General features: G+C 37.4%; 1 protein-coding gene across 2 annotated transcripts in view; it reads left to right on the forward strand.

Annotated features, from left to right (window-relative positions):
- Positions 1-26161, forward strand: part of LOC137253034 (uncharacterized) — a 26542-nt gene continuing 381 nt past the window's right edge. The window contains exons 1-8 of one of the 2 annotated variants that reach the window (XM_067789295.1): positions 2-485; positions 6956-7134; positions 9717-9841; positions 9932-10173; positions 15145-15351; positions 15412-15620; positions 15688-16989; positions 17079-17306. In XM_067789295.1, coding sequence (XP_067645396.1) covers positions 375-485; positions 6956-7134; positions 9717-9841; positions 9932-10173; positions 15145-15351; positions 15412-15620; positions 15688-15913 — 1299 coding nt within the window. In that variant the 5' untranslated portion in view covers positions 2-374 and the 3' untranslated portion in view covers positions 15914-16989; positions 17079-17306. Of the gene's footprint in view, positions 486-6955; positions 7135-9716; positions 9842-9931; positions 10174-15144; positions 15355-15411; positions 15621-15687; positions 16990-17078; positions 17307-26161 lie in introns of those variants that run through there. The other variant, XM_067789305.1, reaches the window with a different exon arrangement.

The raw sequence follows: 26161 nt of genomic DNA on the forward strand, positions 1-26161 counted from the left end.
ACTTGTGTGTAGAAGAAAGAAAAAAATCACAAACACAAAATAAAAAGCACAAGTAAACTAATGCAAAATTTGTTCTTCATTCATTCGAAAGCGGTTGATTCTTTGGATGGGATCTAAAACAAATTATACCGTAAATGTGTAACGGAGGAAATATTTGTGATTAATATTAAAAAAATAACTGAACAAATAAAAAAAAAACATAATTAGAAATTGTTAAGACGATATCAGTATAGAAAAAAAAATTTATAATATAAAGCAACAAAATAAAGCAACAAAAACCAAACTTTTTGACGCACTTCAAAGGATACATTTTTGCAAGTCTGATTTTTTCCCTCATTCCGGTATTTGTAAGCGACATTGAATTGTTAAATATTATGGGAGTAACTGAAACGTCCGCAGATGATACGTGCTCGAAAGTGACGCTGGAAACATTTCGCGAGATTTTTCGTAATATAGAGCCGGAAGTACAAATCGATGCGTTGGAGGTAACAAATTGTTTTTTTTTTTGTTTTTAGTTTTATAAATTACATACATATTAAATTAAATATGTGTATCTATATTTTGTTGGCGGCCACCGTGGTGTGATGGTAGCGTGCTCCGTCTACCACACCGTATGCCCTGGGTTCACACCCCGGGCAAAGCAACATCAACAATTTTAGAAATAAGGTTTTTCAATTAGAATAGAATTTTGCTAAGCGGCGTCGCCCCTCGGCAGTGCTTGGCAAGCGCTCCGGGTGTATTGCTGCCATGAAAAGCTCTCAGTGAAAACTCATCTGCCTTGCAGATGCCGTTCGGAGTTGGCATAAAACATGTAGGTCCCGTCTGGCCAATTTGTAGGGAAAATCAAGAGGATCACGACGCAAATTGGAAAAGAAGCTCGGCCTTAGATCTCTTCGGAGGTTATCGCGCCTTGCATCTATTTTTTTATCTATATTTTGTTACGGGACGCATTTTCCTTATTACATCACTGTGCTGTGATATTGCCACCGCCCACAACATATTTCTCAAAACACATCATGCTGGATATTTTTATTGACCCCATATAGATATGTATGATAGACTTGTACAGTTGCGAGCACGAAAATAGCAGTGGTAACTTTTAGTAAATTTGAGGAAAAAATTTTCAAAATTGTGAATTGCTTACTCAACCCATGTTATCAACAGTTACGAGGTATAACCGTTCTCTCTTCTGGTCGACCATGATTTTATTTTTAAGTTCTTACGCAATATAAAAAAAATCAATCCCAGAACAAAATCAAAAAACAATTAAAGGTGTCTAAGTTCGGGTGTAACCAAACATTATATACTCAGCGTGAGCTTCAATTGTACATTTCATTTCAGATAAATTACTTTTCTACAGAACACGTAGCACCGCCCGTTTAAAAAAATTTCTCCATTTCCTCTTACAGTAAAACTTGATAAGTGAAATATCATTGATTCAAAACTATTTTTGCTAAGTTATAGCTTATTATTCTAGTCCACCACCCTTTTAAACTTGTTTTATATCTAAGTTGCCATGGTCTTCAACCGATCCCGTCCATTTTTACTAGAAATATATTATATTATAGGGAAAATTTGTGTACCTAATTTTATTGCGATCCATTAATTTTTCTTCGACTTATGGCTCCCGAAACGTAGAAAATTGCTTAGTCATAAAAGGGGCGGTGCAACACCCATTTTTTTTAATTTGAAATTTTTCCTATTTATTGTTATAAATCCACTTGGGAAATGAAATACCATTGATATAAAGCTCTTTTTTGCAAAGATATACCTTATTTTATTCGTCCACAACCCTTTAAAAATCTTTTATATAAAAGTGGGCATGTTCCTTAACCAATTTCGTAAATTTTCCTTCAAAGCTTTCTTGTAGTAAAGGCAACCTCTCTGCCGAATTTTGTTACGACAGGTTTAACGTTTTTTGATTTATTATTAATAATATTTGTAAAATTGATTTTATCACAAGTGGGCGGGGCCACGCCCATTTCAATTTTTTTTTCAAATTTTTATCAAGTCTCAATATCAGTCCACACGTCAAATTTCTACATTATAGGTGTATTATTTACTAAATAATCAGGTTTTTTGTGTTTTATGTTATATATATAAAAAGTGGGCGTGGTTATCATTTGATTTCGCTCATTTTCAATACCAATCTATTCTGGGTCCAGATAAGCTCGTGTACCAAATTTGGTGAAGATATCTCATTATTTACTCAAGTTATCGTGTTAGCGGACAGACGGACGGACGGACGGACATGGCTCAATCAAATTTTTTTCGATACTGATGAATTTGATATATGGATGTCTATATCTATCTCGATTCCTTTATACCTGTACAACCAACCGTTATCCAATCAAAGTTAATACACTCTGTGTGCAAAGCACGCTGAGTATAATAAACAAAGTAAAGTAATCAAATTTGGGTTTTTTGAGAAAAAAATAAGTATGTATGTGTGCAGTTTAGAAATTTGAAATTTTTTTCATTGCGGAAAACCGTCAGAAACGGTTACACCTTGTAGGTGTTTTTATCATGACTGAAGCAAAACAATCTCAGAAATGTTTTCGACAAATTTCGAAAATTCGAGAAGTCAGTGCTTTACTCGCGTTTTAAATACCCATCACGAACTGTGGCATTCCAAACCAGCAAGTAGGCAGCACGCGAGAGATGTAGGCGGAACAAATAGACTACAGGAAGTTCCGCACGAAACCGTACACACGCGTGTGGAAGGAAATGGTTATAGCTCGTCCGACATTTCAAACGTCAGCGCAGGAAGTCTCAAATTGTACATTAATTTTTGATCACTTTTTTCCGAGGATTTTTAAGATTTTCTTCCACATAAAAAAAGTGCGCACTTTGTATGGAAACAAATCTAAGCACCTTTGAGGGGGAAAATATGTCAAAAATCAATGCGAATTTTCAAAGACTTCTATTTTGTCAATCTCAATTTATTAGACCACAAAACGGCATACTCAAAAACGAACTCCAAATTTTTTCGTCAACGTTTTAAGATTAGTTTGCATAGTTTAAGTTACGCAATTCACGCAATTTTTTCCTCAAATTATCAAAAAGAAAAGAAGAAAAAATAATTAACGAAATTTCCTGAAAGTTGCAATTGCTATTTTCGTGATCGCAGTTGTAGTATGCCCACATTAAGGTGTGCCATTTTCAGGCGATTTTTGTTATACTATATGATAAATTAATGCGTGCCAACGTGGCCATGGCGGCCACCGCGGTGTGATGGTAGCGTGCTCCGCCTACCACACCGTATGCCCTGGGTTCACACCCCGGGCAAAGCAATATCAAAATTTTAGAAATAAGGTTTTTCAATTAGAAGAAAATTTTTCTAAGCGGGGCGCCCCTCGCAAGTGTTTGGCAAGCGTTCCGGGTGTATTTTTGCCATGAAAAGCTCTCAGTGAAAACTCATCTGCCTTGCAAATGCCGTGTGGAGTCGGCATAAAACATGTAGGTCCCGTCCGGCCAATTTGTAAGGAAAAGCAAGAGGAGCACGACGCAAATTGGAAGAGAAGCTCGGCCTTAGATCTCTTCGGAGTTTATCGCGCCTTACATTTATTTTTTTTATTTTAATTAAGATGCTAACACATCGACTGACTTCATTTTTCCTATTTTAACATGATCATATATATCAGGGGTGGGTAATACAGCAATTGGTTTGTGCACTGCGAACGAAACATGAAAAATACCGAAACAAATTTATATACTACTTGATTTTTTATTTCAAGTTCCAGTAATATTAATTAGACTATGCCAAATAGCGTTGAGCAGCACCACCAGATTAGGAAGCACCTCTCTGAGCCATTCGAAACTAAATGGAGTGACTCCCTTTCATGCGACTTCTTTAACCTAATGCTGGAGAAGATAATTTTAACAGCAGAACTAAACTATAATGGTACAATCTATAAAAGAGGCTACAATTGCTGACGCATGCTGATGATAAATAAAAAAAATAAATGTAAGGCGCCATAAACTCCGAAGAGATTGTAGGCTAAGCTTCTCTTTCAATTTGCGCCGTGCTCCTTTTCATTTTTCTTACTAATTGGCGGTCCCATTTGTTTTATGCCGACTCTGAACGGCATCTGCAAGGCAGACGAGTTTTCACTGAGAGCTTTTCACGGCAGAAATACACTCGGAGTGCGTGCCAAAATCAGCAGAGGGGCGACCCCGTTAGAAAAAAATTTATTCTAATTGAAAAAACTTTTTTCTAAAATTTTGATATTGCTTTGCCCAGGATCTTCGATATGGTAGGCGGAGCATGCTACCAGCACACCACGGCGGCCGAACTTCATAATTAATATGGCTTATTGTGTATTGGTCAGAGCACCACACCCTAGTGGTATAAGTAAGTATGTAGGCTACCCTTAATGACTGACTCAGTTTCTTGTATGTGCATCGCTTTGGATTAATTGCTGCGGAATGTTTATTTATAATTCGATATGAAGTAATTGTCGCTTACTTGACTGAGCTGAGATCAATTGCTGTTGACATTGTTCTTCGGTAGTTTGCGGTTCGATGTTGAGAGTGGAAGAGACATCGCACTATGGTGTCTTCTTGTTTTAGGCAGTGCGAAATTCATATCTTTTCATGAAATATAATAGTTTCAAAACAAACCCGTTTTTTTAACGGTTTTATTTAGCTTGACTTGACAGAATGGCTGGTTGGTTGGCTGGCTGGCACGAATTTTGTAATTGAAATTTATGTAATTTCCCGATAAGCTACAAGCTTGAAACTTGGAATATAGTTCAGAACCCGATGACATGCAATAATAAGAAAAATCCAGATATTCAAAAAATCGTATTTGTGGTCTGATTTGGCTCATATTTGGAACACATAATACATACAAGAATAGAAAGCGACCTATGATGTCCGATTTGGTTCACAAATATTACATACAGTCCGGTAGAAGTGGCATCAAAATATTTTAGAGTTGGCGGAGGGACAAGCATACGTGGCGCAGAGTCGGGTAAAGTGTTTGAAATGATTATGTATTGAGGACTAAGATTGTAACAAATTGTCAGGAATGAGTCTTTTAATAATGAGCCTCTAAATGGACTAAATAGAATGAGAAATAATAGGCAATTAAATAAAGACTAAAAACTTGAAAATAAAATAATTAAAAAAAAAATTTTAGTTAAACGGTTTTATTGAAAACAATATTTACATGAAGTAATAATAATACTAAAAGCTAGAAAATATTTAGTTATGTCCTAGGTACTAGTCATCACACTCCTCATCAATCTAGGGCGTTGATCAGACAATTAAATAAAAGCGTTGGGCGCGTCACATTTCTATTAATAGTCATAAGTAAGACCAACTGAACCCTAATCAGGTTATGCTACGCCTCATATTTTTAGAAATTTCACGCGCCCAACGCTTTTATTTAATTGTCTGATCAACGCCCGAGATTGATGAGGAGTGTGATGACTGGTACCTAGGACATAACTAATTATTTTCTAGCTTTTAGTATTATTATTACTTCATGTAAGTATTGTTTTCAATAAAACCGTTTAACTTAAAAATGTTTTTTAATTATTTTATTTAAATTCAATTAATGTAAATCATAAGGTTTTAAGCGTTATTATTCTGTGTTAGAACGGAATTAGAAGTAGTAGTATAATTTAATTTTTCTTCTCATTTTTCGAGTTTTGAGAATATTAGCAGCCTAGGGATCTCGTTCGACTTCAAACCGTGTCTTTCTTGTCTAGTTTCCAAGTCATTAGGCAAATTATATAAAAACATGGGGCCATCTCGCAAAATGGGTACTGGATATTAAATACTGTTATGAAGGCAATGTTCACATATACTTCCTTAGTTTGGTGGACACAAAGACCACGCAAAGAACAGCAATAACAAAATTAAGTAAACTACATTGATTAGTCCGTATTGGCATAACGGATGTGATGAGAACCTCCTCGGATGTTGCACATAGTGTCTTAGTGGGAATACCTTCGTTCCCTATTCCAATAGAAAAAGAGGCAACACATGTTGCACTAATACTTGAAAATATCTCTGAGCTAATGAACTGCAAATGAAAACCATTATTATCAAAGGAAATCCTTCTTGTAACTATGTACGCCCTGAATTTCACGACAGAACTCTTTTTTGGAAACAGGGAATCCATATACTAACCCTAACTTAGAGGTCTGGTTCACGGATGGATCAATATTGGATGATAGAAAAACGGGACCTGATATCTATGGGGTGAACGTCAAGAAATCGATACCAATGGGATGTTACTCCACTATTTTGCAGGCAGAAATCCTTTTAAAAGTAGAGAATATCTACGAAGATGCTTATACTCTAGCAGTATCCTCATTATGTCACACAGCCAAACAGCCTTACGGGCCTTGTAGTCTTACACAATAAATTCTGTGCTAGCGGATGGCTGCATTGGAGTCCTAAATGATCCGGGAGCCATAAACAAGATTTTGTTAGGATGGGTTCCCAGGACCAAGGACATGAAAGTTCTTTTAGCAATGCTGCTTTGATCCACAGTTCAGACAACACTGGACAGGGAAAAGGCAAGCCAAATTGTTTATACTCCCAACAATGCACATACTCATAAATCTAAGCAGTGAGGGCCTACCAACTCACACTGGTTATTATATGTATATAATGTGGTCTACGATATATCCTAAGTACGTAAAATGTATCCCATACACAAACCTGTCGCTTTTATGAGCTGGAAAATGAAACGCCGACTCACATTTTCTGCGAGTGTGTCGCCCTGGCAAGGCAGAGACTCTCCCATCTAGGTGGCGTGGCTCTTAATCCCTTCGTGATATGGAGTAAATATCCTAAGAAGGTATTTAAATTACATTGAAAGCCACCACATACAGTAATAGGCTAAAAGGTCAATCACCATAGATCTAAATAAAGATCGCAGTACATACAATTTTCGGCTGCACTGTTTTAATTAATTTATAATTTTCTTCCCCTTTAGGAGGAACAGGGGTCGGGGAGAGGCGACAACTATACGGCTACATTATATCGTACACATCTCATTGGACAAAGAAAGTCTTCGGATGGTGGAAAGGAGTTTTGGGAGAAAATTTTAATTTGTAAGCGATTGCCGGACAATCTGCAACGACGGGAAGCTTACAAGAGCGATAAACTTTTCGGGTAAGTATGTACTTATATATTGTAACGAATTTACTGCAAATCCTCTTATTTGCAACCTTCTGCTAAGTTCGAATCACTATACTGTTGAATAAATAACTCCAATATTTAATAATGCAAAATGGCCTTTATTCAAATACTTCACAATAAATAACTCTACTATTGCCCGACAGATAGCGTGCTTAATCGAAACTGGATGTAGCGCCTCTATTGTTGAGGCCTTTTATACTCTTTGGTTTCCTCGTTGCATCTTCTAGGCGCTTCTGTTCTAGAATCTAATAGTTGGTTATCTGTTATAATTATAACTACAGATGTACGTGTATAGCTCTCATATGCGCGTGTGTTTGTGAGCGACACTTCCTCAATTATAATTGCATATCTCAGATAAGATATCTGCATGTGTTTGTTGCTTCTCCGCTGCGTGTACGTACATATGTGTAGGCATAATGATTGAATTATTGATGTGCATTCACGTCACTGTGCTTAGCATCGGATTAGAGATGGCAGTAGCCCTTAGTGTTGCTAATATTCGTAACAATATGTTTGCATGTATGTATTACATGTATGTGCTTTTTGTATTAAAGGGCCAATTAATGGTCACTTATAACCATAAAACCATAACCAGATAAAACAGCTGATCGAACCTACCTTGTGGAAATCAATGTAATCGACTAATGGTGCCATACCATACCGCTAACGCCATAACCATACCATAGCCAAACAATTGGTTTTTGGTTTCTCGCCATATCCATAACTTAAAAATATTTCAGTTGGTGAATTTAATAACTTTGTGTAGATTTTATTCATTGTTTTGGATACGTTATGACTAAGACACTTATTTTTTGTGGAATATGTTTGTAATTTTTAGCGTTTTCTTCATTTCTATGAAATTTTCACGATTTTTAGGTTAAGGCACCATTAATCGATCACATTGGAGATGGTTATGGGTATGGTTACGACTATGGCGTTAGGGTTAAGGAAGTTTAATTAGCTCTTTAAGTATTGGAGCGTAAATGTTTTGAGGGCCAATTAGTGGTGACTTATAACCATAAAAACATAGCCAGATAAAACAGCTGATCGAACCTACCTTATGAAAATCAATGTAATCGATTAATGGTGCCATACCATAACGCTAACGCCATAACCACACCATAGCCAACCAACTGGTTTTTGGTTTCTCGCCATATCCATAACCTAAAAATATTTGAGTTGGTGAATTTAATAACTTTTTGTAGATTTTATTCATTGGTTTCGATACTAATAACGTTTTCTTTTCTAACAAAAGTGTTATGCTTTTTGTACGCCGCGCAAGGGTTGTAAATGTTTTTTTTTTTTTCTGTTGTAAAACGCAGGTAACGCCTTTATGGGTTATTTCGTTCTTTTGTGAAAATTGTTGACTCCTCGCAACGCAAAAGCGTTACACGTTTACCCTGCATAAAAGGGCGGTGTGGCAGTGCAACTCTGTTAAACTTGCTGATCGTGACTATTTATTTTCGTAACTTCACATATTTTTAGGTGAAGAAAATTAAAATGAAGGAAATAATTGCTAATGAATTTTTATTATTACTGACAGAGCCTTTGTGAAAATCAGCTAAAACACGGGGTAGCACCTTATGATCTTTGCATGCACTATAAATGTTGAAAATTGTCTGGGGTAGGAGTAACTCTATTAGGGCTTTACCATTTACTTAGGCAACAATGTATTTCAGAAAAGAAAGCGCTATAAGAGACTTATTTTTTGTGAAATATGTTTGTAATTTTTTGCGTTTACTTAATTTTTATGAAATTTTCACGATTTTTAGGTTAAGGTATCATTAATCGATCACACTGGAGATGGTTATGGATATGGGTATGGTTACGAGTATGGCGTTAGGGTTAAGGAAGTTTAATTAGCCCTTTAAGCCATGTGACATAAATTTATTACTAAGGTAGAACACTACATTTCGAATTTTTGTATGCCTTTCCAAAGAGGATAAATATAATAAGAGCCACCAGTCTGCTACGAGTGGCGAGTGACTCGCTGGAAATTAAAAAAAAAAAGTTGCCTAATGTTTTCCATGAGGGACATTTTCAATTGTCTTGCATTTATCCATGTCGTGTAGGCACCTTATGCAAATGTGATTTTTGGAAAGAAAATTAATTAATTAATTAAATACAGTGGGAAAAATAAACACAAACACCCCACGAAATGGTATAAAGACATTTATGCAGATCTCGCCCAAAACAAAAAACCTGCGTTTACCCTAACCAAAAACATTATGCAAATTAACGAGTGACGTCTCTTATTATATTTATCCTCTTTGGCCTTTCTTCGATTAACTGCCATTTTATTAACATAACTGTTGCCTGCTTTTAGGGGCAGCAGGTTTTTTATATTTATGTATATATATGCGACAGTGGCGGCTTATTTTGAAACAAACCAGGCTACGCCTCAGAGTACCAGGCCTTAAAGAACTCCAAAGAGAAGCTAAAATATATTTCAATTTCAATTCAAATTTTTCGTTTCAATGAGGGATTTCTGATATTAAACATTTAAAAGTGTAATAAAACTTTATATTTAAACATTTTTCTGTACATATTTTTAGCACTGAAGTATTGTTTTACACCAAAATCTTACCGGAACTATTGAGATTTCAAGCCGCAAAAACGGATACAATTTTTTGTGCAGCTCCAAAATGTTTCTATACACGAGACGATCTTCTTATAATGGGTTCGTTTAATTAAATTAAAAATCAAACCAAAAAAAAAAATACATAAAATACATATCCTTAAATGAATATTAATATATTTGAAATTTCAGAGGACTTAAAAACACGTGGTTTTCAAATGCCAGACCGCCAAAAAGGTCTTACAATAGAAGAAATGTATTTAGTGTTGAAAGAGGTAGCTCAATTTCATGCCTTAAGTTTGTCTTATAAATTTGAAAATCCTACACAATTTGAAAAATTACGTACGCTTATCACGGAAGGCATCTTTTGTTCCTCGAATACGAATTGGTATAAAAATTATTATGAACGCTTGACAAAGGATGCTATTAAAATGGTGAGTCTTTTAGCTGAACCGTAATCGCAAGACTTGCCTTTATAGTTAAGTTCAAATTCATTTGATTTTTTATGTTGTAGTCCTTGTGCGCTATTTTCAGTTAAAATTTTTAGTATCTGAAGCTATGAAATATGAACTCAAATGTTTTTCGCCACATAAAACACATGTTATTTTATTATTATATAATTAATTTTATATATTTTTATGATTTGATAATTTAAAGTAGCGCGATGGTTTATTGGTATTAGGAGCAAACACATCTGGATCTTTATTGTACGTGTATAAAGAGTTGCCTAGTTTGGACTAACGTAGTAACGAGATAGGTGCTTGATTTATTTGTGATGTCGATGTCGTTTTCATATAAAAGTTGTGATATTTCCGATAAGTAATGTGATATTATTAATGTTATGTTGTTAAAATATTGTAACGAATTTAGTGAAACTCCGCTTATTTGCAACCTTCAACTAACGTTCGTATCGCTAAACTGTTGAATAAATAACTCCAATATTCAATAATGCAAAATGGCCTTTATTAAAGTACTTCACGATAACACTGATACTTCCCAACCAATAGCTTGCTTAAATCAGACTGATCACTGTTTACTCAGCTTTAACTCTTTTTATACTCTGTGATGTCTCGTTCGCATACTTCTAGGCGTTTCTTCTTCTAGAATTTACTATTTGTTTACCAGCTATAAACTACATATGCACGTTTATAGCTTCTCATATGCGCGTTTATATGTGAGTGATACTTGCACAAATGATTGCCTACTTTTGTAAGCATCTCAGATATATGCATGTATATATTTGAGAAATACTTTGCTGATGATTGCATACTTTTGTGAGCATCTCTCCGCTGTTGGCATGTACATATGTGTAGACATAATGATTGATTTGTTTATGTACCTACAAGTCACTGCTTAGTATCGGCTTAGAGATGATAGTATTCCTTAGTGTTGCTAATATTCATCACAATATTTATAGCTGGTTATAGGGACATAGAATATACCCTGAAAGGCTTTTCGGGTGCAGAGCTCGTGACCCGCTACCTAAAATAGGTAACACGCTTTGAAGAGATTCTTCTGTTGGGGACCACGGAAAGCATTTTTAAGACTACCACTACCTGGAATGTCCACCCTCTTGCAGAATAAGGTACAGATTTACGACTGTTGTCATGAAGGCAAAAGCTAGGGCCTTACGAAATCTACCGCAGTGACCATGAACAGGGACAAGTACTGTGGTTCACGGCTATAGCGAACATTTAACCACACCGATTTCAGCGATTTATATTGTATATAGCATTTGTTTGCGCCCACGCAACAATAGATGGTAATGCCAACGTGAATAAGGACACCTTTTAATAGTTAATCTATTTATTTGCACACAGAGTATATTAACTTTGATAACATAACGGTTGATCATAACACCATAAACGAATAGAGATAAATATAGACAACCATACCATATATCAAAATGCTCGGTATGAAAAAAGGAATTGATTTAGCCACGCCCGTCCGTCTGTCTGTGCACACGTTAACTTGAGTAAATATTGAGATATCTTATTAAAATTTGGTATATGGGTTCCTTGGCACTCATCTCCCATCGGTATTTAAAACGAGCGAAATTTAACGATAACCATGCTCATTTTTATACATACAACATTTTGGAAAACACAAAAATCGCGATTATTTCGTAAACAATACACCTAGAATATTGAAATTTGATGTGTGATATTAAGATTCTTGATACAAATTTTGAACATGATCGTAGCACCGCCTATTGTAATAAAATAAATTTTACAAATATTATTAATCATGAATCAAAACCCTTTAGACTTATCATAATAAAAAAATTCACGAAATAGGTTAAGGACCACGCCCTTTTTTATATGAAACATTTTAAAAGGGTCGTGGACGAAAAAAATAAGCCATATCCTTGCAAAAAAGAGCTTTATATTAATAGTATTTCTTTTCCCAAGTGGAATTATAACAAGTGGAAAATTTTCAAATTTTTGATTTTCATTGTTTCGGGAGCCGTAAGTACAAGAAAAATGAACGGATCGTAATAAAATTGGCTACACAATTTTTTCTCATAGCAGAAAATATTTCTAGGAAAAATGGACAAGATCGGTTAAGGACCGTGCCCACATTTATATAAAAGACTTTTAAAAATGGTCGTAGACGAATATAATAAGCTATACCGATCAAATGCTACACAACAATTTCAGTTACACCCAGACATAGACTCCCTTACTTTTTCGGGAATAGTTTGTGTTCAAAATATGCCTCAGTAGGGTTATAAAAGTAATTTATCTGAAATGAACTGTACAATTTAAATTCACCCTGAGTATTTAATGTTCGGTTACTCTCGAACCTAAACACCCTTACTTCTTTTATATTGATTTATTCAAATATAGTAATTCATGCGCAACTAGGAAAGACATCACTCACTACATAACGCCATTGCGAACTCCACAAACTTCCAGTGAGATCAGAAAAACAACTGGCACTATGAGGAATGTCTCGCTTCCCCTGCAAAAATTGACGATATCCAAAAGCGCCACGTTGGGTTCGGGCGCAACGTGCGGTATATGGCAACATTATCGGGACGCGAGGTATGACCCCAATCGCTGGCGACGAAATATATGTCCCGACACCTAACTATGACGGAGTAAAGATGACAATATTCTAGGTAAAAAAACAAAAAACAAACAAAAAAAAAAAAACAAAAAAACGAAAACAAAAAAAAATAAGTATCCGGAAGTTGATTGATTACCAAGCTGTTCACACAGGGAGACAAAGATTGGGTAAAGGGAGTGTATCAGCTCCTATTCTCCAATCAGTGCGGTTCCATACCTGGTATATTTACTATCCACCAGAACAGAGCCGTAGAGAGAAAATCCGGGCCCGGGACTAAACAATTTACGGCCCCCCTATAAAAAAACACAAATACATTTGATTAATTTGAATTAATGACGTCTCATTCATGAATTATTATTGATGGATTACATAAAAAAAATGTTTGCCACATCAACTAAATGATTTTTGGACTAAGGGCTGAAAATAAAATTCACACAGAATATTTACTATTTATACTATTTTATTGTAACGTTGAAATAAAATTCTCTTTTAACAGCCACATATTATTTCAAAATATCTTTTCTAGTTAGTTGGCAACATTTTAGAACATTTCTGACAAATATAATGATGATTATAAATTTTAATTATTCGATATAGAAGGTTCGGATATCAAAGAGTGGTTTTTCTTGGTTTTTTCGCTGCACAATTTTTTATAATAATATCAAAATTTAACTGTCTTGCCAAAACGGATTCAACAAAAAGCCTGGCAAGTCTTGAAACTCGCTCTTGACATGAACACAATCTATGATATTTTTGATTCTTGCAAGGACGCTGAAGGGACGTTCTGCACTAGCTACAGTGACAGGTATAGGCAAAAGATACGTGAAGCAACAGAAATGTTGGGGAAAATTGTATACATGCATTTGCAGTTTGAAACAATTTATTACGCCTTTTTTTTTTTAAATTGGCGGTTTATGACTACAATTTATTGTATGATAAATTGCGTAATAAATTGCCCAAATAGTATAAATTGCCAATTTGGTATGTGTTTGTATATAGTATTACAATTTATTATATGATAAATTACGTAATAAATTGCCCAAATGATATAAATACCTAATTTGGTGTTATATCGGCCTACTGATTTGTAAGATCGCGAGTTTGAATCGAGCTCAAGGCCTAACAATAATTATTTTATCATTATTATTGTTATAATATATTTTTTCTTAATTGAAAAAATTTTTAAATTCTTCTATTCTAATTTAAAAATTTTTTCAATTAAGAAAAAATATATTATAACAATAATAATGATAAAATAATTATTGTTAGGCCTTGAGCTCGATTCAAACTCGCGATTTATTTATTTATTTATTCCAGTCTACTGATTTATAAATCTTACAGACTAGACAGTTTATCACATAAGTATAAATATAACAAATTTAATTAAATAGTGTAAACTAACTTAATTTAAACGTTTAAAAACTTGAATAACATTAGCGTAACTATTACAAAGGCGGATACACCTATTAATGGGTTCATTCAACGAGTAATTAGTTTTACTAACTGAATCATCAAATAAGCGATTAGATCTTAGCGATCTTGGGGAAATATAAACATTGAACAAAGCCTTTATGTCATCACAATCAATATTATGGTTAATTACATTATATACAAATAGTAATGAGCAGCAAATTCTTCGGTCATGTAAAGACTGCAGGCCGAGAAGCTTCCTTCTGCCAATGTAAGGCGGACGACCACATTCGAAGTTAGTTTTATATAAAGCATATTTCGTAAAGACTCCCTGAAATCTTTCAATTTTTGCTGAGTATAGATCGTAGTACGGACTCCAAACCAAGAAACAATATTCTAACCGGCTCCGTACAAGAGCAATAAACAAAGATTTAAGGGTATTTGGGTCTCTAAAATCCCTAGTATTTCTTTGAATGAAACCTATCAGTGCAAACGATTTGGAGGCTATGAAATCGATATGTTATTAAAAGAGAGCTTAGTGTCAAATATCATACCCAGGTCCTTCATATCTGGCAGACGATTAAGCACATTAGTATCCAACTGATAGTCGAAGAGAACAATTAATTGCGACTTTGTGATGATTGATGTGAATTTTTGATGATGGCTAGAAATTTTTGATTTGATGAAGATATTTTTTAATATTATTAACTAGATTATCATTGATATATTTATTTGATTTTGTTTTCTTGATTCATTTCATTTGTTACTTATGGTTGTATGACATTATAGTTTGATTGATTCAATACTTTTGATTTGATGTGATATGTTGATGTGATATGTTGATGTGATATTATAATATGATGTGATATCGCCGATTTCATTTAGCGATTGATAAAATTTTAAGTTAAAGTTTTTTTTTTCAGGTTTCCGATGTTCTCTCAGAAGAATCAAAATATTTGGATGCAATGAAAAAATTTGCTGGCTCCACTTCGTTCTTCTCGCAAATGATACACATCGCCAGTTCAGAATCGTTGCTTTCAGCTATATGTCATGGCGATTGTTGGGTGAATAATTTTCTCTATCGCTACGAATGTGCGGGTGGAAAAACAGACCAAAAACGTGCAGTTGAAGTAAGAATTTAACATCTTTTTTTTGGAATTTCCGTTCAATTCCTACTATCTTTATTTTAGATTTGTCTAGTTGATTTTCAGCTAATACGTTATAGTTCCATTGCATTAGACATAGCCAATTTGCTTTTCTGTTGCACAACCAAAATGATGCGTGATGAATATTTGGATGAATTTATAACTTTATATACGACAGAAGTTTTTCGATGGTTAAAAATATTATGTACAAAAATACCCGAGGCGTGCGACAGTGCTGAAAAGTTTTCAAACTTGTATGTTAAACAAAAAAATGTTGATAAAATTGTGATATATTATTTAGTGATATTCGATTTATTGTAGATTTCGTGAAGATTTGAAAGCTTATGGACGTTTTGCGCTTGGTATAGCAATGGATATAATACCAATATCAACCTGCTCATCTGATCAAGCACCTGATATGTACTTAAATACACATCCCGATGATTTGGAAGCGGGTGCGCCGATATTAAATTTTCCGCCCAACGATTTATGTCGACAAAATATGTCCGACATTGTTATTGATATGGTTGATGGAGGGTTGCTTTAATGAGATATGTGTTTTTTTTTTATCCTAATCGAAAAATATTCAATAGCATACGCACTTTGATTATTAAGTATTCGAGCGTAAATGCTTTAAGGGCCAATTAGTGGTGACTTATAACCATAAAACCATAACCAAATAAAACAGCTGATCGAACCTACCTTATGGCAATCAATGTAATCGATTAATGGTGCCATACCATAACGCTAACGCCATAACCATACCATAGCCAACCAATTGGTTTTTGGTTTCTCGCCATATCCATAACCTAAAAATATTTGAGTTGGTGAATTTAATAACTTTTTGTAGATTTTATTCATTGTTTTCGATACGTTATGACTAAGAGACTTATTTTTTGTGGAATATGTTTGTAATTTTTTGCATTTTCTTAATTTTTATGAAATTTTCACGATTTTTAGGTTAAGGCACCATTAATCGATCACATTGGAGATGGTTATGGATATGGGTATGGTTACGATTTTTGAGAGTTCAATTCAACTCAAAATGAAAGAAGTATCGTAGATATTCGGGTCCATGAAAAACATGTTATACTGCGACGGAATCATTGCGGCCTAATTACTAATAATTAAACTCTTCAAACGGACAATAACAATTTGAAACTTGTATTATTACACATACAACATCCGACTGAGTATTGGACCTTACCAATTTTTTTTGAGAAATTGACACTAAGGCCCAGTTTTTGAGTGCAAGCTCCATTCAGTTTGTCATTTGAACTACGCTTATATTTATTCTGCAGTTTAAAAATCTATTTTTACTGAAGTTTAAGCTGAGCTTAAGCGGCCGATCAGGCTGGTTTAAACATAAGTTAACCAATCAGTTACTTACATTCCTTCGCAATGGCGTCGAATATACCAAATTTGGGCGTGTGTACCATAGCTCATGTTGATAACTAGCATACTTCTCAAATCCCAGACGTTGTTTCGAAACAGTGCCCCAACTGGAGAATCGGTGCCTTCTCATCAAAAGGGGAGTTTTTATAAAGCAAACAATGCTGTTACTTAAGTTTGAAAAAGATATAATTCCCAACTTGAAGTCTTGTTCTCTAATTGGACTCAAATGTAAGATTCCAATACTCGAGTTTTTTCCTGAAAATAAAATAAAACATTAACTTTTTTCCTATTTATACCGCTTCATTACAACAATCAAGATGCGTTTTTCTCACACTAAAGAGCTGTGGGCTTTGATGGTACCATCTTGCAGAAGATGTAGGATATCAACTGGAGAAATCAGCTGAGCATTCATTCGAGAACTATACTTTCTCAAAATCTTTCAACGGTTGGAATAGCATTGAAAATCAAATCGAGAACTATAAATTTTACAAAAGGTTGGATAGTGATTGGAGAATTATGTTGGATATAAACTTAAGAACTATCAGGTTTGAGAATAATTAGAGAATGATGTTGGATATCAACTGGATACTAGAACTAGATATGTACATATTTATCTAAGCGGGGAGAAATATTTTTTTCCATGTTTGGTGGGTAAACAAATTCCAGCTGCTGTCGTATCTTCAAATTATCTATATGGTAAAAAACCAATGGTGCCGTACAAAAAAAGTTCACACAAAGGCGGCTTAAACTGTGACTGAAAAACTGCTCTGTAGTTTAACTGGAGTTTAAATTTGGCTAGAATTTAAGAAAACTTAGTTTAAGCTTAGCTTAACTACTGCAAGAGCCCAATCAAACTTAGTTTGAGAGAATGAAAATTGACACTGATGATGGCACAACGCCGAAACCGTTTTGCCTCGAAACCAAATTTGACGAGGTATACCGGAAAATCGTTCCAATATACTACATTTAAGCTTTGCTTAACCAGCTACTGAAAAACCGGGCCATATGCAAAACAATTAATTGCACCCTATTTAAGGGCGGTATCCACTTCATAATCAAGCGCTCAAGAAAAATTTCGTATATATTTGTTATGTGTAAAATAACAGTAGCCAAGTCCATGGCCTAGAAGGCTTAATGTGGTCAACATCGATAACACTCCTCAAAGCTTTCGGGTAGTGCCTATATCGTTTATACAACAACAACAATCGTAACATACGATCCGTGATCTAATGCCGGTTTTTAATCACGCTAGCTCCGAAATGGTGTATTGGATTAATGAAATATATGAACTAGGGACCACGCGTGCTCACTAGATCTATAGTATTGTAACGAATTTTTTGCAAATCCTCTTATTTGCCCTTTTGCTATGTTCGTATCGCTAAACTGTTGAATATATAACTCCAATATTGAATAATGGAAAAAACGGCCTTTATTAAAATACTTCACAATAACACTCAAACTGTGCAACGAATAGCTTAATAACCAAACTGATAGCTTAAAGGAAACTGACTTTCAAAATAATACTGCTATTGATCGCTAGATATCGTCTTAGTCGTAACTCAAATCAAAATGAATTGCAGCGCCTCTACATCTGTCGCCTTTTATACTCTTTGATTTTAACATTCGCATCTTCTAGTCGCTTCGAGAATCTACTAGTCCAGCAGCTCTCAAACTTCTCAGCTGTAACTACAATTGCACACTTTATACATCTTCTAGGCGCTTCCAGAATCTACTAGTCCAGTAGCTCTCAAACTTCTCAGCTGTAACTACAATTGCACAATTTTTATAGTTTTTCTCATTGCATACTTATAGGAGTATCTCAGATATATGCATGTGTTTGCGCATTGACTCTCCGCTGCTCGTATTCGTACATGGTACATATGTGTAGACGCAATTATTTATTCGTTTATGTAGATACATAATGATTGAATTATTGATGTGAATGTTTGTAGTTTACAGTCTCTCGCGCACACATAGGCGTATAAGTAAATGCATCTGTGTGTGACATCTCTCGGCTGCCTTATATATGTGTATACATAATTTGATTATTGACGTAAATATCGCTTAGCATGCCTTAGCATCGCCTTAGTGATGGTATAGCTTAGTGATGCTAATATCCGTGACACTGCCCTACACCTAAGTCTGATCGTCCCGATCAGACAAATCTCTCGATCTAAACGCTGCTAATCTCTCCAAATGAACCACTTTCATTTTGGTTCGTGGTTTGGTAGTGGTTTGTATGCGGTATACTACATCGTTGATCCGTTTCACAACTTTGTATGGGCCTTCCCAGTTACACTGCAATTTAGGGGACAAACCTTTTTTTCGTTGTGGGTTGTATAGCAGCACCAAATCTCCTTCCTGCAACCCTTCCGAATTAATTGCTTTATCGTACCTCGCTTTCATCTTGTCACTCATAATCTTTGCTCGCTGCCTTACCAGATCATGTATCTCTCTTAGCTCTTCTTCCAAGACACCAGTGGATTTCTTTACATTCCTCTCCGCATCGGCATCTATCCCATACTTCAAATCAGCTGGCAGTCGAAGGTCATTGCCAAAAATTACCTTTGCGGGAGTTTGGCCCGTTGTGTCATGTACTGCCGATCGGTAGGCCATCAAGAATAATGATATGTGTGTATCCCAGTCCTTATGGTACTTGTCTACTACTTTCCTTAAATGCTCCTCCAATGTTCTATTGAAACGTTCCACCATGCCATCGGACTGAGGATGCAATGCAGTTGTCCGTGTTTTTCGAATGCCCAACTTCTTGCACATTTCTTGGAACACAGCTGATTCAAAACTCCTGCCTTGGTCAGAATGTAACTCCATTGGTACACCATACCTTGCAACCCATTCGTTTTTAACCACTTCTGCTACTGTTTTCGCTTCTTGGTTTAGGATTGGGTATACCTCTGGCCATTTACTGAAACAATCCATAACAACCAGTACTATTTGTTTCCGCGGTTGCTAGTAGGAAATGGACCTGCGACATCCATGGCGATCCTTTCAAATGGTGCACCTGAAATATACTGCTTCATCTGGCCATGACTTCGGGTTTTGGGCCCTTTCGCTCTGTTGCACACCTCGCAATTGGCAATCCACTCGGTGACCGGCTGACGGCAACCAACCCAATAGAATCTCTGCTTAATTTTCTCGAGTGTCTTCGTGATTCCAAGATGACCTTCACTTGGACCATTGTGCAGCTCGCTGAGCACGTCAGGAATCCTCTTTCTGGGAACAACTCAGTTTCTTCTTGCATTGACCATCCTCACTCTCCCATACTCGATACAAGCAACCGGATATCAATTCTAAACTGTTCCACTGTGCCCAATATGACTTTGCAATGGGACTCTCTGCTGACATCTCCTCTCTGCTTGGTCTTTCGTTTCGTTCGAGCCCTTGCATAACATGTGACAGATCTGTATCTTTTAGCTGACACTTTCTTAGTTGTTCCTTGTCCCATTCATCCGTACACGTTATAGTCATTAGCCGGACATCTATAATGTCTTCTTTAGCCTCGGCCTTTGAACAGTGCTTGCATTCCAAACTACATGGTCTTCGTGACATTGCATCGGCATTTCCATGGGTACTACCTTTTCGATGCTCAATGGAAAAGTCATAGCTTTGTAGTCGCTCGATCCACCGTGCCAATTGTCCTTCCGGATTACGGAACTGCAGAAGCCATTTCAACGCTGCGTGATCTGTCCTGACACGGAATCGCTGGCCGTAGAGGTATTTGTGAAAATGTTTAATGCACTCTACTAATGCCAACAGCTCTCTCCGCGTAACGCAGTAGTTCCTCTCTGGTTTTCCAATCGAACGGCTGTAATATGCAACTACCTTCTCCTGTCCATCAACCAGTTGTGACAAAACGCCGCCTATAGAATATCCACTCGCATCTGTATCTAGAATAAATATTGCTCCTGGAATCGGATAAGCCAACATTGGGGCAGTGCACAAACGCTCCTTCAATGTTTGGAAAGCCACCTCTTGCTCCTTTTTCCATTCAAAAGCTTTATTTTTTCTTGTAAGCTCATGGAGGCTATGGGCTACACTGGAAAAATTTGGTACAAATTGGCGGTAATATGTGCACAGCCCAAGGAAACTTCTCAATTCATGCAGATTCTGTGGTCTTGGCCAATCCTTTACTGCCTCTATCTTTTCGTTCGCAGTGCAGATGCCCTCTGTCGTTACCTTGTGACCCAAATAATTTACTTCCTTTTTAAACAGCGCACACTTTTTGGGACTTAACTTCAGACCAGCGCCAGCTATTCTTTGGAAAACTTCCTCCAAGTTCCTAAGATGTTCATCAAAATTCTTGCCCAATACGATGATGTCGTCCAGGTACACCAAGCATGTTTTCCAATGTAGTCCTTTCAGTACCTGGTCCATGAGTCTCTCAAAAGTAGCTGGTGCATTACAAAGTCCAAAAGGCATCACTGTAAATTGCCAAAGACCATCACCGACACTTGCCAGTAGCCGCTTTTCAAGTCCAGCGTGGAAAACCATTTCGTACCAGATAGCGAGTCCAGTGTCGTCAATTCTTGGCAATGGGTAGCTATCCTTTTTCGTTACGTCAGTCAACTTCCGGTAGTCCACGCAAAACCTCATTTTTCTATCCTTCTTCTTTACAAGTACTACCGGTGAGCTCCATGGACTAGCTGATGATGATGCCGCTGTCGCTCATTTCTTGTATGATTTGACTCACAACTTCCCGCTTCGCCAGTGGAACACTACGTGGAGCTTGACGGATCGGCCTCGCATCTCCAGTGTCAATTTGATGTTTCACAACGTTGGTGCGGCCTGGTTTGAAACCATCCTGGTCAAAGATATTCGCGTACTTTAGGAGCAGTTGTTTTGCCTTACTCTGATAGGCTTCCTCTAGCCCTTGCGTCCATGCCGTGATGTCGTTTGAAAGATCAGTATTACTAGATGAAACGTGTTCCTGGAGCTGTTCACAGTTAATAACTACTTCGGCCTCTTGGCATCTTCCCAAAATAGTTCCTTTGGTCAAATTGAATGGTGACTTGAACTCATTGAGTACTCTTACCGGAATACGTCCATCTTGTTTTGTCATAGCCAGGGTTTTTCCTACAAGTATGTTCAGTGCTAATTTATTTGCTGCTTCGACAACCCACAATTTGTTTGTCCCACAATCTCCATCAACCTTTGCCCAGATGACTGCTTCTGATTTTGGTGGTATTTGCTGACTCTCTTCCACCAGCACTCGTTTACTGCTGTAGCCTCTCTCGTATCCGAAATTAAGTGGCACATCCATGTTCTTATATCGCATCGTCTTGCTTTGCATGTCGATCTTGATGCCCGTGGCATTCCCAATTGCGACTTCACATGATACTTCTCCTAGAACCGTGCTGTCTTCTCCAGTGGCTGTGCGCAATCTTGCTCCATGCAATGGTCTTACCTTCTTGTTGACTAAATGCGATCGAATGATGGAATGAGATGCACCCGTATCTACAGTCAGTAAACGTTCCTTTCCATCCACATGTCCTCCGACCGTAAGATTGTTTGACCTTCTTCCAATTTGTGAGATAGAGATTATGGGGCATTCAATTGAGGGAGCCAGCTGTCGCCCCTTGCGGCTGACTCGCTTTAGTTTAACGATTGAGTGGACTTGGAGATTTGCTCATCTCCTTCAGCTCTGCGTTTACGGCCACCCACATTGTTGGAGCTATTGGGAACGCTGCTGCAATGTCGTGCAATATGACCTGGGTTGCCGCACTTGAAACATTTAATAACTCCGGCATTTTTCTGTTGTGATCCCTTCAGTGCTTCCAAAATTGTGTCTACCCAATCTGGTATTTCCACTTCCACACGATGAGCTTTGTATGCTGGTTTACTCAATAGTGAAGCCGTTTCCTGAGTCAATGCATGTGATACCGTTTCAGCAAATGCCAGCTTTGGGTTTGCGTATCTGGATTTTTACCCTCTCGGTGTATTCCACGGGTGCATCCGCATTTGCGAGATGAGCCAACCTTTCAACATCCGAGGCAAACTCCTGCAAAGTCTCATTAGCTCTTTGGTGACGGTTTTGCAACTCAGTTTGGAATATCTGTTTCCTATGCTCGCTTCCATAACGTCGTTCTACAGCAGCCATCAATGCTTCATAACTGTTCCGTTCGTACTCTGGAATCGTCTGTAAGATTTCCGCTGCAGACCCTTTCAATGCCACGAACAGTGCAGCAACTTTATCTTCCGCATTCCAGTTGTTCACTGCTGCGGTCTTTTCAAACTGTAGCCTGGAAAGGAACAGAACCGTCAAATGATGGTGTTTTTACCTTTGGATTGCTTGCTGAAACAGCTGGGCGGTTTAGTTGTAATTGCTCCATACGACCTTTTAACGCTTCTATTTCGGCATCAATTTTGTCCTCGAGTTGTAAAATTTTTGCATCCTGCTCTTCCAGTTTCACAAAGAGCTGCGATGATACCTGTTCCGAAATTTGTGCCGACATTTCAGATATACGTGCCTCTTGCGCTTCCAGTTGAGATGCCAAGTATGTCTTCTTCCAATTGTGATGTTATACGGGTTTCCTGCGATTCCAGTTGGGATACCATATACGTCTTCTGTTCTTCTAGTTGTGAAGAAATTTGTGTTTCCTGTGCTTCAATCTTCGATGTTATTCGTGTCTCTTGGGATTCCATCTGTGATGACATATACGTTTTCTGTTCTTCTAGTTGAGATGACATATACGTTTTCTGTTCTCCTAGTTGAGATGACATGTTGGTGGATATTTGCGATGACATTTCTGTTATACGTGCCTCTTGCGCTTCCAGTTGGGATGTCCATAGCTGGGCTCCCCTGGACACACTTGCTAAGCAATGTTTAGAAAAAAAGGTACCAGAAAGCATATACATTTTCTTGAGAGGTGCATACTAGGTACTCTATTAAAGGGTTTTTAAGTATGGAATTTTTAAATTCTTGTTGTTAATACCTCGAAAAAGAATATTTTAGCATTGTTGTTGTTGTTGTTGTTGTTGTAGCGATAAGGTTGCTCCCCGAAGGCTTTGGGGAGTGTCATCGATGTGATGGTCCTTGGCCGGATACAAATCCGGTACCATAGCACCATTAAGGTGCTATAACGACCATCTCGGGAACGATTTATGTGGCCACATTAAACCTTCAGGTCATTCCCTCCCTCCCTATCTCCAAGTTCCATGAGGAGCTTGGGGTCGCCAGAGCCTCTTCTGTTAGTGAAACAGGATTCGCTGCGGATAGGTGAGGTTGACAATTGGGTTTGGAGAAGCTATATATTGCGCTGGCAACCTGAAAGTTTGCGCTACACAGCCCCTTGAATCTAGTATTTTAGTCGCCTCTTACGACAGGCATACCTACCGCGGGTATATTCTGATCCCCTAACCCCCCTATACTTTCAAATATTTTACCGTATGAGTGGATTGTATAATTCCGATGAAAAAACCTCAACTTTATATGTTGAGGCACCCTAATGTAGATACTAAAATGTATGTACTGGGAAATCTTAACATAAAATTACACTTTGTAATTTGTTCGAATGCACATTTGAAAATCATAAAGGGAGCGCAATAAGGTCCTACTTTGTAGCTTGATTCGAAAATTCGAATACTAATTAAATATTCGATTTCATTTGCTGTGATCGGGCACCGAAATATGGGAAACCAGCTAACGTAGGAGAGTCATATCACCCGATATCTCTCCTATCGCCAGTATCCAAGACGCTTGAAGCCATTTTGCTCACCTACTTCAAAGCAACTTTCCAGCTACCCTGTCATCAGCATGGCTTCAGAAAACTCCATAGCACCACCACCGCGTTAAATGCCATTAGCACCCAGACCTATCAAAATCTTTTGATACGGTCAACCATGGCACGTTACTGCAAGACCTGGAAGGGTCTACCCTTCCTTCATGTCTTAAAAGGTGGACCGCAAATTATCTGGGTGCTCGGCAGGCATCGGTGCAATTTAGGAACGAAACATCAAAACCAAGAAAAGGGGTGCCACAGGGTCGTGTCCTATCCCCTCTTTTGTTTAACTTCTACATATCAAAGATACCTTCACCACCAGAAGGAGTCACTATCGTTTCCTACGCCGATTACTGTAAAATAATGGCCACAGGCCCAGGCCCACAGATCGATGAGCTTTGCAACAGAATAAACGGCTACCTCCCTGATCTCTCCAGTTTTTTCGCCTCACGAAACCTGGCATTATCACCGACTAAATCCTCCGCGACCTTATTTACAACATGGACGTCCCAAATGTCCACCATTTTGAGCATCCATGTCGATGGCACTACGCTACAGACTGTCCTACACCCAAAAATCTTGGGTGTGACGTTTGATATGGGTCTACATTTTGGTGAGCATGCAGCCGCAATTGTACCAAAAATCCAGAGCCGTAATAAAATCCTCAAATCTCTTGTGGGCAGTACTTGGAGAAAAGACAAAGAAGCGCTTATTACAACTTACAAAGCAATTGGCCAGCCGATTACATGCTACGCGTCCCCTATATGGTCGCCAAGCCTAAAAACTACTCACTGGAAAAAGCTACAGGCCTGCCAAAATACTGCTCTCAGCACCGCCACGGGCTGTCTTCTTATGTCCCCAGAACACCATCTACATAATGAGGCGAGAATACTCCCCATCAGGGAGAGAAATGAGATGCTAACCAAACAGTTCCTGTGGAATACCCAGAAACATGGGCATCCCAACACACATCTGATTGATGAGCCAACACCGCCCAGGGGCTTAAGAAGTCATCTCCGTAAGCATTATGAGGAAATACGACACCTGAGAACTCACCCGTATGTTGCCAAAAACACAAACAGGTCATCAGTGAACTCCACAAACAGGCGTCGGACTTTTATGCCGGGAATTGCCCGGTGAATCCAGTACTCAAAGAACAGTACCCAAAACTTGCGGAAGAGGAACGCATACTCCCCAGGGAAACGCGAGTCGTTCTAGCTCAACTTCGTTCTGGATATTGTAACAGACTAAACTCTTACCTATCCAGAATCAACCCCGACATATAAAATGCATGCCCCGATTGCAATGTGTCCCCACATGACACCAACCATCTCTTTAATTGTAATGTGGAACCAACGCCTCTAACACCCCTGTTGAAACAGCAAGTTTCCTCGGACTCCCGTTAGAATAGTGCATTTTTGAAAAAGATTTTGAACTAGGACATTCTTCAAAGAAATTTCGATATAACGCGTTTGCAAGAATTTGCTGTGATAGGGCACCGACATATGGTGAATTCCTCAGGAGTTGGCTTGTAAGATATGACTTAAAACGAAAAAACGTATTCGAATTTTTTTCTTTTTTTTTCAAATTGAGCTATCTATGATGCAGAATTTAAGAATAAAATGTTTAATAAATGTGAATGCTAAAATTAAGAAAGTCTTGGG

The sequence above is a fragment of the Eurosta solidaginis genome, chromosome 1 (assembly GCF_040869045.1).
Source record: "Eurosta solidaginis isolate ZX-2024a chromosome 1, ASM4086904v1, whole genome shotgun sequence".
Lineage (NCBI taxonomy): Eukaryota > Metazoa > Arthropoda > Insecta > Diptera > Tephritidae > Eurosta > Eurosta solidaginis.